The 14,069-nt window shown below is 32.3% G+C and overlaps 2 protein-coding genes and 1 long non-coding RNA gene across 5 annotated transcripts in view; 1 reads left to right on the top strand and 2 right to left on the bottom strand.

Annotated features, from left to right (window-relative positions):
* The window catches only part of LOC132696646 (uncharacterized), a 68,980-nt gene that overhangs the window by 36,757 nt on the left and 18,154 nt on the right, over positions 1–14,069 (top strand). The gene's annotated exons all lie outside the window — the stretch shown is intronic.
* On the bottom strand, positions 5,469–8,539 carry LOC132696596 (uncharacterized). The gene is made up of 3 exons (XM_060661516.1): positions 8,402–8,539; positions 8,137–8,347; positions 5,469–6,499 (listed from the first exon to the last, which is right to left on the bottom strand). Exons 1-3 carry the CDS (start codon positions 8,499–8,501, stop codon positions 5,959–5,961), a joined length of 852 nt encoding a protein of 283 aa, XP_060517499.1. The 5' UTR covers positions 8,502–8,539; the 3' UTR covers positions 5,469–5,958.
* LOC132696597 (uncharacterized) lies at positions 8,549–11,080 on the bottom strand. The gene is made up of 3 exons (XR_009618052.1): positions 9,453–11,080; positions 9,341–9,394; positions 8,549–9,010 (listed from the first exon to the last, which is right to left on the bottom strand). It is a non-coding gene; the product is annotated as an uncharacterized LOC132696597 (long non-coding RNA).

A 14,069-nucleotide genomic window follows, 5' to 3' on the forward strand; every position in this document is an offset into this window, starting at 1 on the left:
CAATCTAACCAAAAACAGTGAAAAAAAACTTACACAACACGCCTCTTTCAACCTCTACATATAGAGAGATGACATTGGTATATAAAATAAAGTGTTTCGCTCGTTCTAACTATCAACATAACACTCGATGGATGAAATTTATGGAAAAAATTGACAATTGTAAAAAATATTAACATCCACCACAACGTTACAAAACAATCCCACTAACATAAAACGTTAAGGTCAATAAAATATCCGGATTGATAAAATATTAAAAGATGAAAAAAAAAAAAAAACAGCCGATTTGTTACAAATGACACTCCGTATTGTCGAGAAGGAAAACTAAATGTGCGGGAACTTATTAACAATTTGCAATAACCTAAAAAAGCCACAACCAAAAAACCAGTCAATGATACCAACTGTACAGCCAACCATAACACATGTAAAACACCAAACAAGGGAGGGAATTTCAAACAGAATTCTTTCAAATATGCACCCATTTTACACTATTTATATAACTATGTTTACATTATTGAAGTTAACGTTAACGGTAATTAGAAACAATCCTTCAGGAACGGGGAGAAATAAACAAAGAAAGGAAACTGTTTTTAAACATTAATAGCAACAAATTTAGCAACCCACTACAACCTGACCGCATCAAAAAATTCTGGTAGCTTATGCTTCGCAGTACGACTCTGATTAAGAAGATAGGTGTAGATGCTACTAAGACTCTCAACATCCTTCTTTCTGTTGAGGCTATTACTACAACAGTTAATATAACACATCTCTAAAAACTTACGTTTGAAGAGGTTCTTTTCACTCTTTAATACTACCGCTTCATCGTACATGACACTATGCCCGGTATCATTGACATGAGCACTTAAACTAGTGGTATTTGGTTTTAACTTACAATCACTTTTATGAAGTGTTAGCCGTTTTTTTAATTTCTGTGAATTATGACCAATGTAAATTAAATTGCAAGAGCATTTAATGCAAATACAACGTCTGATTTTTGTAACGATGGGGTAATGTCTTTAAGATTGGAATAGAAAGATTTAAGGGGTCTCAAGTTGTAATTGGCAATTTTTATATTAGCATCTTTAAAGATCCTAATCAGAGCCGGGGACAATCTATCTATATACTGTAGTTTGCCAAGACTAGGCAACTCATTATTAACATTAAGCTGTGGTTGTAAAGCATTAGGCAGGTCTGTAGTGGCACTATTACAGGAGAGAATTTTATTTATTAACGATGGTGGGTATTTATTATTAATTAGTAGATTCCTTATTTAACAGACTATGGTGACAATTTTTTTTAATGCGATCAGTCAATGCTACAATCATATTGATCTTTTGTTTTTTAGGGTGATACGATGTGAAGGGAATGTATCTACCGGAACTAGTAACTTTTCTATGCCAATCAAGAATAACTAAATTTTCACTAGTGCGAATGAACTTTGTGTCAAGGAAAGGGACTGAACGATCTGTCTCCGTCTCCACCGTGACAGTGAGATCGGAATGAAAGGAATTGAAAATTTCAAGTGTGGATTCGATAAGGTTAAGTGGAACTGCTGTTAATAAATCATCCACATATTGATATATGAAGGGGAATTCAAAACTAACTCTGTCTATCACATAATAAAGTAATTTGTTCATAACAATCTCAGCAATCACAGGGGAGGCCGCACCCCCCATAGGAAGGCCCTTCACTTGTTGGTAGAATTTTCTTTCAAATGAGAAAAAAGTATTATTATATAGAAAAGTTACCGTATCCAAAAACTCCCTCCTAGGTAATGTACAGTTGTTCTCAACCAAGTCAAAATGTTCCTCTATAATATCAACAACTAACTGTAATGGAATATGAGTAAATAAGGACACTACATCGAACGAGACAAGTGAAAAATCAGATGGTAAAATAGACTCATTAATACGCTCCGCAAACTCAAAGCTATCTTTAACCCTAAACTTATTGAAGCTACTAAAAGACTTATAAAGAATTTGACTGATAAATTTAGCTAAGGGTTGCGTCGACGCACCTACACATGAAACAATAGGGCGTAAAGGGTAACCATCTTTATGTATCTTCGGCAACCCATAATATTTGGGGCAAACACCATTGTAGGTTTTGAGGTTACGAGCCGTGGTATCATCAATATAGCCAAGGTTGTTAATTTTCTTGATAATATTATTGCATTGCGTTTCTATTGAATGTGTAGGGTCCCTTATTACAGGTAGGTAAGTGTTAGCATCATTTAATAATATGAGAGATTTTTCTATGTAATCCTCTTTAGTCATAGCCACCGTGACATTACCCTTATCAGATTTAGTGATAACCAAGTTAGGATTAGCTTTTAAAAATCGTTTCGTACGACGCTCTATATCATATGTAGGTGGGGCGACACTAGCAACAACACTAGAATTAATGTAATTAGTGATGAGATTAGTGGCCCTCGTTCGCAGGAGGTCTCGTTTTTGTTCATCTGAGTTCTGGATAATGATTTCTACCTCAGAGAGTAGTTTAAAGATATCTATATGTTGAGGTGAAACAGGAAGGCTAAATTTAGGACCAAGCGAAAGAAAACCTCTAACATCATCAGGAATCTCAATATTGGACACATTCTTGAACCAATTAAAATTGTCAGTGGTATATAAATCACTACTATTAGCTTTCCTTGATTATAACTTTCGAAGGTTAGACTTTTTTATCTTGTTAAATAGTGTGTCATATTTAATGTTTTGTGTATATAAAAATTCGTCAATGTGGAATGTTACATCTTAAGAAATCAACAGCCCAACTAAGTCTAGATTCCAACATCTTAATTGCTCGACAGGTGTCATAGATAGTAATGTTATGTTCTGAGTTAAAAATTCTATTTGTGAAGTGTTACTGTGGTTGAGTCGTTGAGGTATCTTCCAAAAATGTTGTGTACTATTCTCCAAAAATCGGGGGGTAAGGTGCAATCTTCTGCATTCTAACAAGAAAACGCGTCTGTTACGTTGATGTGCAAGTCTTCTATTAGTGTTGGTGACCGTTTTTAGTGCTCTGGCCACAGCTGGTCCAAATTCCATTGTCATCCTCTGATAAAATGATCAGATGATCTACGTCTACAAGAAGAAGCGAAGGAGAGTAACGGGGCTACTGGTAACACTCAAACAAACTGTTAATTATTGGGATCACCCCAACTTCGATGGATCGCCGTAAAGGGAGCAATAAAAGATGTTGAAGCTCAAAGCAAAGTGGCAATTTATTGTAATATCTAGCTTTCGCCCATGGATACAGGCTTCATCAGGACACTAAGTCATATAGAGAACAAAAAAAAAACACTTCATCAGAGTTAACAATCTAACCAAAAATAGTGAAAAAAAAACTTACATAACACGCCTCTTTCAATTTCTACATATAGAGAGATGACATTGGTATATAAAATAAAGTGTTTCGCTCGTTCTAACTATCAACATAACACTCGATGGATGAAATTTATGAAAAAAATTTACAATTGTAAAAAATATTAACATCCACCACAACGTTACAAAACAATCCCACTAACATAAAACGTTAAGGTCAATAAAATATCCGGATTGATAAAATATTAAAAGATGAAAAAAAAAACAGCCGATTTGTTACAAATGACACTCCGTATTGTCCAGAAGGAAAACTAAATGTGCGGGAACTTATTAACAATTTGCAATAACCTAAAAAAGCCACAACCAAAAAACCAGTCAATGATGCCAATTGTACAGCCAACCATAACACATGTAAAACACCAAACAAGGGAGGGAATTTCAAACAGAATTCTTTCAAATATGCACCCATTTTACACTATTTATATAACTATGTTTACATTATTGAAGTTAACGTTAAGGGTAATTAGAAACAATCCTTTAGGAACGGGGAGAAAGAAACAAAGAAAGGAAACTGTTTTTAAACATTAATAGCAACAAATTTAGCAACCCACTACAACCTGACCGTATCAAAAAGCTCTGGTAGCTTATGCTTCCCAGTACGACTCTGATTAAGAAGATAGGTGTAGATGCTACTAAGACCCTCAACATCCTTCTTCTGTTGAGGCTATTACTACAACAGTTATATAACACATCTCTAAAAACTTACGTTTGAAGAGGTTCTTTTCACTCTTTAATACTACCGCTTCATCGTACATGACACTATGCCTGGTATCATTGACATGAGCACTTAAACTAGTGATATTTGGTTTTAACTTACAATCACTTTTATGAAGTGTTAGCCGTTTTTTTAATTTCTGTGAAGTATGACCAATGTAAATTAAATTGCAAGAGTATTTAATGCAATATACAACGTCTGATTTTTGTAACGATGGGGTAATGTCTTTAAGATTGGAATAGAAAGATTTGAGGGGTCTTAAGTTGTAATTGGCAATTTTTATATTAGTATCTTTAAAGATCCTAATCAGAGCCGGGGACAATCTATCTATATACTGTAGTTTGCCAAGACTAGGCAACTCATTATTAACATTAAGCTGTGGTTGTAAAGCATTAGGCAGGTCTGTAGTGGCACTATTACAGGAGAGAATTTTATTTATTAACGATGGTGGGTATTTATTATTAATTAGAAGGTTCCTTAATAACAATAGGTTCTTATTTAACAGACTATGGTGACAAATTTTTTTAATGCGATCAGTCAATGCTACAATCATATTGATCTTTTGTTTTTTAGGGTGATACGATGTGAAGGGAATGTATCTACCGGAACTAGTAACTTTTCTATGCCAATCAAGAATAACTAAATTTTCACTAGTGCGAATGACCTTTGTGTCAAGGAAAGGGACTGAACGATCTGTCTCCGTCTCCACCGTGAAAGTGAGATCGGAATGAAAGGAATTGAAAATTTCAAGTGTGGATTCGAAAAGGTTAAGTGGAACTGCTGTTAATAAATCATCCACATATTGATATATGAAGGGGAATTCAAAACTAACTCTGTCTATCACATAATAAAGTAATTTGTTCATAACAATCTCAGGCCGCACCCCCCATAGGAAGGCCCTTCACTTGTTGGTAGAATTTTCCATCAAATGAGAAAAAAGTATTATTATATAGTTATATAGTTTATATATATATATATATATATATATATATATATATATATATATATATATATATATATATATATATATATATATATATATATATATATATATATATATATATATATATATATATATATATATTTAACGACTTTATCAAGCCCAAAATCGCATATCTCGCATCTATTGCGAAGCCGGACAAATTTTTGCGTGGCGTCGTAAATTTTCGTGTGTATAACTGAAGATATAGTGACATCTATTAAAATAGCAATTAGGCTATGGGACTGAATTTAATGTTGTCTACACAATGCAGAAAACTGTTTGCCTGAATGCTCAACCCGAAGCCATATATTTAAAGTTATTTAAACAAGGCATGGGCTTCCTAATGTTGTTACACATCTCAAAATATACACGTGTAGTTCACAGAGATCGCCACCAGGTGGTGCTTCCAAATATACACGTGTATATTTGGATCGCCCGATGTATATAGATGTCCTCGCTTCTGCAAAGCCAGGAAAAACGGCAACATTGCCAATTTCTTTGGGTTGAATTTATATTCATTCCGATACACATTTAATTTCGTCAGGAGCGCTTTTTTAGCGCGCGTGCTTTAACGGAGTTGGCTCATCAAAAGTGATGTTATGATTTCGATGAAATCAAAAATTATTCGTCGTCATTAGATAAAATGAAAAAATATGATCAATTTTTATTTTTTAGTGGCATTGAAAAAAAAACATTAATAAATCATTTTGCATATTAGTCTCATCATCATTAACTTTTGATATACTAATTTTGGCGAAAGAAGAAATTGTTTACTCACTGACATTCGGATTGGATTGCAGCAATTAACGTAAAATTAATGAAAATCAAATTCGTTGAATACAGGTTTATTTATCTTAAGGTGAAAGACAATTTTTGTTTCAATTGTTGATCACTTTGTATCTAAAAGTATTATAAACCAAAGTTTTTATCTTTATCCACTCAGTAATTGTTATATTATTCCGATATTTGGCAACATACTCTTCGCACTCGTGTTTCTTGGGAGTTATTTTTTCTTCTAAATGACTTTTAAAATAGTTCAATACTAACTTTTTCTCTTTGCTGTTCCATTTAACGCGACCTTTATTTTGAGATGATTTTTCCGGTACGTGTAAAACGTCTCTTGCACAATTAGTTTTTTCGGTTTCGTGATTAGTTTGTTGTATGTCTTCTGAAGACATAATAAATGTTGGTGCGTTATATATTTGTCCAGATGATTGAGGTTTCTGATTTATTTGTGTAATTGATGATTCAGTATGTTTTTTAGTTGGTGCGTCTTCGTCACTAGATTCTAAAATAGAAGCTTCTTCTTCAATTTCAATTTCACTTAAGCATTTTCCTTTAAACACTTTTCCTTTCCCTTTTTCTAGCAAAAGGAGAACTTTTGCGACTTTAACAGTCTGAAAAATGTCTTGAGGCAACCTTAAATTAAAAAAAATATATTCAACTGATGTGGCTTTTACTTGATGAATATCTATTAAACACGATTAAATTAGAACAAAAAATGTTGAGATTTTCACAGTTATTTATTATTTTAAGACAGCTGGACGAGAAAGAGCAATGGACTGTAATTTTTTGTTTAATTGAAGCTAGAAATAACGGGGCGATTCAAAAAATAATATATTGATGTAACGAGACGAAAAATGACAATCTCTTTTCTTCTTGGCCTACCTTGATGTAGCTCTGGCTGTTGACCGGCACAATTTCGCAATACTTGACGGCACTCGAGATATTAATTCTGGCACGCGGAAAATGCTCTCACATTGGTCTCTGCCTGAGTCGTACTAGTCCCGATCACAGCAAGTACGACACCCAAGCGACATACGAGTTTTTCTGGCCATATACCCAGTGAGATTGTCACCAAAATACGCGGAGAATATAATCGCAGCAATAAATTAAAAGAAAACCAATTTCAATTTGCTCGATATAAAAATTCCCCAATTACAAAAATTAAAGAGGAAAAATAAAACAAAACAATTCCAACTGGACGGAACAACAGTTCTAACGACAACACCGTGCCTTTTTCAAATACAAAATATGACGATACTCTGACAACTATATATACAATAAATTAGTAATAAATTCTTAATTACCGGTGTGTATGGCTGGATTTAAGTGAATTTCATATGTTCGTTAATCCGTTTCTTAAATGATCCACATTTCAACTTGTAGACTCCGGACTTTAGAGTTTTCCGTGATTTCTAACAAAAAACAGTTTCAAATAACTCGGAACTCTATCTATCTCTTATTAACTGCCGAACCCAAAACAATAAAATAAAATTTATATATATATATATATATATATATATATATATATATATATATATATATATATATATATATATATATATATATATATATATATATATATATATATATATATATATATATATATATATATATATATATATATTGGACAAATAGGTAGAACATTTAAGAAACGAATTAACGAACATAAAAGAGCGTATAAAAAAGTTCCGATTCTAACTATGCCATTCATTTAAATTTAGGTAAACAAAAAGTAAAAAACTAAATTTCATGGAAGCTATGGAGATTAATAAAATGCGATATTCGAATTTATTACTTAATGACCAAATGGACTTAAATGCGTGTCCGTTGTTAAATTTAAATTTATAACCCTACACCGGTAATTAAGAATCTATTATTATCTGATTGTATATATAGGTGTCAGAATGTTGTTAATTTGTATTTGATACACGCGACACGGTGTTGTCGAAACAGCTGTCATAAAGCAATACATTGTCTGAAAGTTTTTTGTTCTAATTTAATTGTGACAAAAAAAAATGCAGACACAGAATTAGGCATAGAATAGAAAGAAGTTGGTTTAAAGTAAATAATTATGTTTGCATTTGATTATATTTTAGTTAAAAAAGTTATTTTTAAAATTAAGTAGCTATAAAATCTCAATTACTTTGAGAATAAAAAAAATTATGGACATCAATAATCACTCACTGAGAGAGATTGAATGAAACAATCAACCTATGTTCAATATAATCACGATTTTAACAACCACTAAAAAGTTTTATTAAATAACTCACCTATAAAACTGAGCATGAGTTTTTCGCGTGTGCCCCATAAAGGTTACTACTTGCTCTATTTCATGCGGCTGCATTGTCATTAATTGCAAAGTCGTAGCAATATGTTTTCTAAATCGCGTGGAGGTGAGAAGTTGAGGGTGTTTAGCTCCACATTTTATAGCTAAGCGTCTAATGACATTTGCTCCAGAAATCCATTTTTTAGAACCAGGAACTGCGAATATATATGGGTTTGATTTTGGAATAAAATACGTCATATATCCTTTACCTTCTGTTACCACTCTTTTAAATTGTTTGGATATAATTTTTTCCACGGTTGTTAAGGATTCGGTAAATGTTTCCTGATCTAAGTGGTTATCATCCTTCATATACGTTTCTACTTTTAGAAATTGAACATCACCTACTCTTTTTCGGATTTAATGCGAAGCTTTCGTAAGAAATCATGATTTTTTAATGAAACTGATGCTTGAAATGTTTGGGATTTACTAAGGCAATTCTTTCCAGGGTTAATGATATCAGCAGGTTAATTCTTACATTTCTTGATATGTATATGTAATAACTTTTTAGAATAATGCCCCAAGCAATAAGAACACAGAAAATACTGTGTATCGGGTAATTTCGAATTTCTTATTGGATTTAGAATATTTTTTTCGACCTTGAGATGAAAGTGTGGTTGCTTTCTCAAAGCATTAATCATACCTAACCGCTCCTTACTACGTGGTGTAAGATTTTTAATCACCATCACGTCTTTGTGGCCTCCGTGATATCTTAAAAGGTGTCTCGTGAGATGCGTTATCACGTCGTTGAAGCAAATTGGACAAATTGTAGGTCTTTCTCGGGCGGAAGATTTCTTAACATAACGCTGGTTATCATCCTGCTAAAATCAAAAACAAATATAGTGTGGTTTGGTGAGTTTGCTGAGAGCAGCCGAGATTTTTTTAGGAGAGTTTGAACAGTGAGGTTTATAAGTATATAACTCTATTTAAAATTGAATAAAAAAGAAAAAAATGTTTTGCACGAATTTTTGCTTTTGCGATTGTCCCGTATGCACGTTGCTAATTATGCATTTCAGATATTCGACAAAAATAAAGTGGCTGGATTAAAATGTTATGCCACCTTATTTTAAGTTATTGTTATACTGAAAGTATCGCTTAAAAGTACCCGAAATTATAAAACTTGTTGCCGAAAATACCACGATTTGACTTACAAAAATGTCCGGTGGATGTAGAATGTCATAATTGTTCGGTATTTTTTGTGAAATCTGTAAAATAATTTCATTAATGAATATCCCAGAAATGAAGAAAAAGTAAATAAAATACCTCTTTAGTTATTGGCTGATTATTTTGTTGGTCTATTGGTATTAATATATCTGGTGATTTTACGGAGTTATTTACTTTTCCTTTATAACACTTTACTTGGTCGCACGAACGATTTCTGTTAACAGATACAAATGATTCTGTAGATTCGCTAGCACTAGATGATGGTCTATATTCTGAACCAGAATCTTCAAAATCACTGCATTGCATATCGTCATCACTTATGTCCCTTTTCTTTAGCACGGGAGGTGATTTTTTGGAGTCCTATTATTATTTGAATAGGAATTCCAAGTTTTGGTATATTTTGAAGATATGTGTGAGTTAAATTCTTTCAAACTTATCTCGCTCAAATCCAAATCAGTTGGAGGTATGATCGACGCCACAGAGTTTCTAAAAGATATATTTGTATTAATAATAAATTCTGAACCTAGGCCAATTGCTCTTGAGAGTAAATCGAATGTAATATAATGTCGAATGTAATATAATGTAATATAATGTAATGTAATAAGTACCTAGATGTATTGTCATTCTCTGAAGAACTACTGCTGAGGCTAAACTGATCTGGTGTGGGTATGTCTGGCATAGTGGGAACAGGTGATACTACATCTGCGGTATCCCAAGAATAATGTTCTAATTGCTAATTTGAAGTAAAAAATTGCTGTTTGCCCCAAATTTATTAAAATACAAATAAATTTCTGTATTTTACTCACAATATAAAAATTACTTTAAGGAAACGGATGGAAAAAAGTAGGCGTGGAATAATTCGCACGAATACTTACTTGCACCAGACTATCAGATGCCATGGTAACATTTATAGATTCATCACTAATAACTGCACACTTATTTTCCATAGCCAGTTTTAGTAAAAACTTGCTAAAAACACACATCTAATACAAACAAAATTAGACAGTACTATACAGTTTTATAGCGCATCGATACCAGTGACACTGTCAATGTATGCTCGCAGGGAGTAAAAACAATGACGTTGCAGGAATTCTTTAATAGTATGTTTAAATTTCCTATTGCTCATCTTTTTCACGGTACCTGGCAAAACATTATACAATTTCACGTTCAATGAGTTGTTCTCAGACTTCCTCAGTCTAAACCTAGGAGAGGAGATCCCCCGAACGAGTTGAATAGGCATGGCAATCGGAATTAGCGCTAAAGTTTCCTTTCGTTCTCTGTATCTCTAATAACTGGTAGTAGATATAGATGCAAGGAAGGCGCATCACTTTGAATTTTTTAAAATAAGGTTGACAATGGTCCCTAGTCACAGCAGCTGAGGAATCACCCCACAGTACCGTGCCATAGCATGGTGTAAATGCAACAAAGAAAAATAGACCATAAGCAGAGTCCTTGTTCCCATCAGGCCTCTCAGTCGTCGAAAAACGAATATGTTGCTGGACAATCTATTTTTCAGGTCTGAGATATGTTGTTTCCAATTTAGACTATCATCGATCCTAATGCCAAGCAACTTGACGGAATGTCCACTATTTACCAAGCAATTGGAGGAAATCACAATACTCTGGGTCTTGTCTAAATTTAATTTAAGATAATTATTTTCGAACCAGACATTAGCCCTGTCCTCCAACATGCCAACCCCAACGGACAACTCCTCGATACTCTATATATCTTATGGCTTCCTAAGCTTTATGGTATAGTTGTTTATAAAGGTTCTACCTCGAACCGCACCCCTCAAACCAGGCTTCCATTCCTATTCCATTCACCTATGGAACAAGATATATATATATATATATATATATATATATATATATATATATATATATATATATATATATATATATATATATATATATATATATATATATATATATATATATATATATATATATATACATATATTCTCACGTATTGATTCACTGATGGAAAAATGTGATGACACTATATTCCGGGATATCATCCGTTCGCTCGTTGAACTCCGACTGGAATCCTGCATCCGACTGGAATCCTGCAAATCCTGCATCCGACTGGAATCCTGCAGACGTTTCGCCAAAATCTCACTTGGCATCTTCAATGCTCGCGCTCCGAAAACACTTCGAACACTCGAATATATATATATATATATATATATATATATATATATATATATATATATATATATATATATATATATATATATATATATATATATATATATATATATATATATATATATATATATATATATATATATATATATATATATATATATATATATATATATATATATATTTCTAGTTTGTGAGTTTGTGAGTTCTTGGATCCTTTTGATTTTATATATTCTTAAGAAATGGTTCTTGGGTTTTTTTTGGTCCTTTTTTAGTGAAATTAAAATAAGTTTCCGTTACTTGTGAAACATTTTATTTTTTGTGACGTTTCGGCCTTCAAGACCTTCTTCAGATATTTAATTTTAACCTACAAAAATGTGTTTTTAAATAAAATTATTTATAGCATTGTTTTCCTGGTCATAATTAAAACATAGATAAAAATTTGTATAGGAGTCAGCATTGAAATGATTAAAAATTACTAGTGCAAGTCAATAGAACAAACAAAGTGATTAAAAATTGTATAAAAATAGATGCACAACAATAAAACATATACATAATTTTTTATATTACGATTACATACATACCTTAAGCCAAAAATCAACGGTTCACTATATAGTTGTTTGGTAATTTACAGTTTTACAACATTCACAACAGACATATTGAATATGTAAATCGACAAGCCACATTGATAAGACGACGAACCAAAACAATAATGCGAAGCCCGGATGTACGTTTCTTCACAGTAGGACAACGGAGTTTTTTTTTTCCTAAAGCTTTTTTTTTTTGTTTGTGTGAGATTCACAGGTTAATTTGTCTCTTTATTTAATTAAGTTGTGATAAATTTTGCTGAGATTTTTTGTGTCAGTCTTAGAGTTTATGGCGTTTGGATTTTTTTGGATCTCAATCATTTCATAAAATTCCCGTCTTTTTGTGTAAGCGTAAAATTTTCACACTTTGAAAGTCAAACGAGTGCTGATTCTCCCTGAAATGGCTCGAAAGAGCAGTGTTATTTTTTTTGTCATATTTATGGCCGTTTAAACGACTTTTTAAGTATTGACTAGTTTGTCCGATGTAGACACCGTTACAATTTTGGCACGGTATTTGGTACACCACGTGGCTTTTTTTCTCGTGAGGGATTTTTGATTTTAATTTACTAAAGTTTTGTTCTAATAGGTTATAACCTTTGTGTGCCACAGTAATGTCGTGTTGTTTGAACACATTGCACAAATTTTCCGATAGCCCTGGAACGTACGGTAATGGGAGATATTGTTTTTGAGTATTTTTCTTCTCGGATCTGTTACCAGCATTTTGATTGTAAAATTTATGTATCCGTTTATTGAAAATTTTATTTATTAATACATCCGGATAACAGTTTAATTTTAGGGCTTGTTTTGCTTTTTTAATAGCTTGCTGTCTGTACTCAGGATCGGACAGTTTAATAGCTCGGTCGGCTAAACCTATTATTACGGATTTTTTTTGAGTGATGGGATGTTGGGAGTTGAAACTTACATACCTAGATGACCAAGTATCTTTGGTGTACCATTTGGTTTTGATCTGGTCTTTGCTGTGGTATAGAGTCAGGTCTAGAAAGTTAATGGCGTTATTTTTTTCGATCTCTATTAAAAATTGAAGTTTGTCGTTGTATGAATTAAAATTCTCTAGAATATTATCGATTTCAGTTTTTGGGACAGCACTTACGCAGTCATCGACATAACGATAAAATAGGGGGATATGAAGATTTATATTTTTTAGTACGGATTCTTCCAAATCTTCCATTACTAACTGTGCAATAACACTGGAAATCGATGCTCCCATTGCACAACCATCGACCTGCCTGTAATATTTGTCATTGAATAAGAAATAGGTTGATGTTAATGTTAATTCTACAGCTTCAAGAAAGTGATTTAACGGAATATCTGTGAAATGTTTAATTTTTGGCCATTTTTTCTTTATTATATCTTTAGCTAAAGGGATGGGAATATTTGTGTATAGAGAAATGACATCTAACGAGATCAAAACATAGTTTTCAGGTATTCTGACATTTTTTATCTTTTCTTTAAAATCGAAAGAGTTTTTGATGTAATATTGATTTTGATTTATAACGTTTTGTAGTATATTTTTAAGGAACTTTGACAATTTTTCACAAGGGGATTGAATGCATGACACTATGGGTCTTAGAGGTACGCCAGGTTTATGTAGTTTAGGCAATCCATAGATTCTAGGAGGTAGTGCATTCTGTATTTTAAGATTTTTGGCTACATTCGGTGAAATAAAAAGTTCTTTTTCCCATTTTGATACCAGATCGTTATTTCTGTTTTGGAAAATGTTTGTAGGATCATTATTTATTTGTTTATATGTTTTGTCATCGTTTAGAAGGTCATACATTTTTGTGTTGTAGTCCTTTTCGTGCATAATTACGGTTTTGTTTGATTTATCTGGTCTTAATATTTTTATAGTTTTGTTTCTTTTTAGGAAAGCTTTTGTCTTTTTCAATTTGCTAGTAAAGATTTTTTTGTTTGTTTGGTTACTTTTTTGTTTAATAAAGTTATTTTTAAAGTTTGTAATTATGTTA

The sequence above is a fragment of the Cylas formicarius genome, unplaced genomic scaffold (genome assembly GCF_029955315.1).
Source record: "Cylas formicarius isolate icCylForm1 unplaced genomic scaffold, icCylForm1.1 PGA_scaffold_1__22_contigs__length_36826433, whole genome shotgun sequence".
Lineage (NCBI taxonomy): Eukaryota > Metazoa > Arthropoda > Insecta > Coleoptera > Brentidae > Cylas > Cylas formicarius.

What these genes read in the sequence shown, in the direction of transcription:
- LOC132696596 (XM_060661516.1), bottom strand. Translation starts at nt 8,501, where the DNA reads ATGAAGGATGATAACCACTTAGATCAGGAAACATTTACCGAATCCTTA. An exon ending in TAAAAGAGTGGTAACAGAAG is followed by an intron (nt 8,348 to 8,401) that starts GTAAAGGATATA and finishes ATATATTCGCAG; the next exon opens with TTCCTGGTTCTAAAAAATGG. An exon ending in ACTCATGCTCAGTTTTATAG is followed by an intron (nt 6,500 to 8,136) that starts GTGAGTTATTTA and finishes TTTTAATTTAAG; the next exon opens with GTTGCCTCAAGACATTTTTC.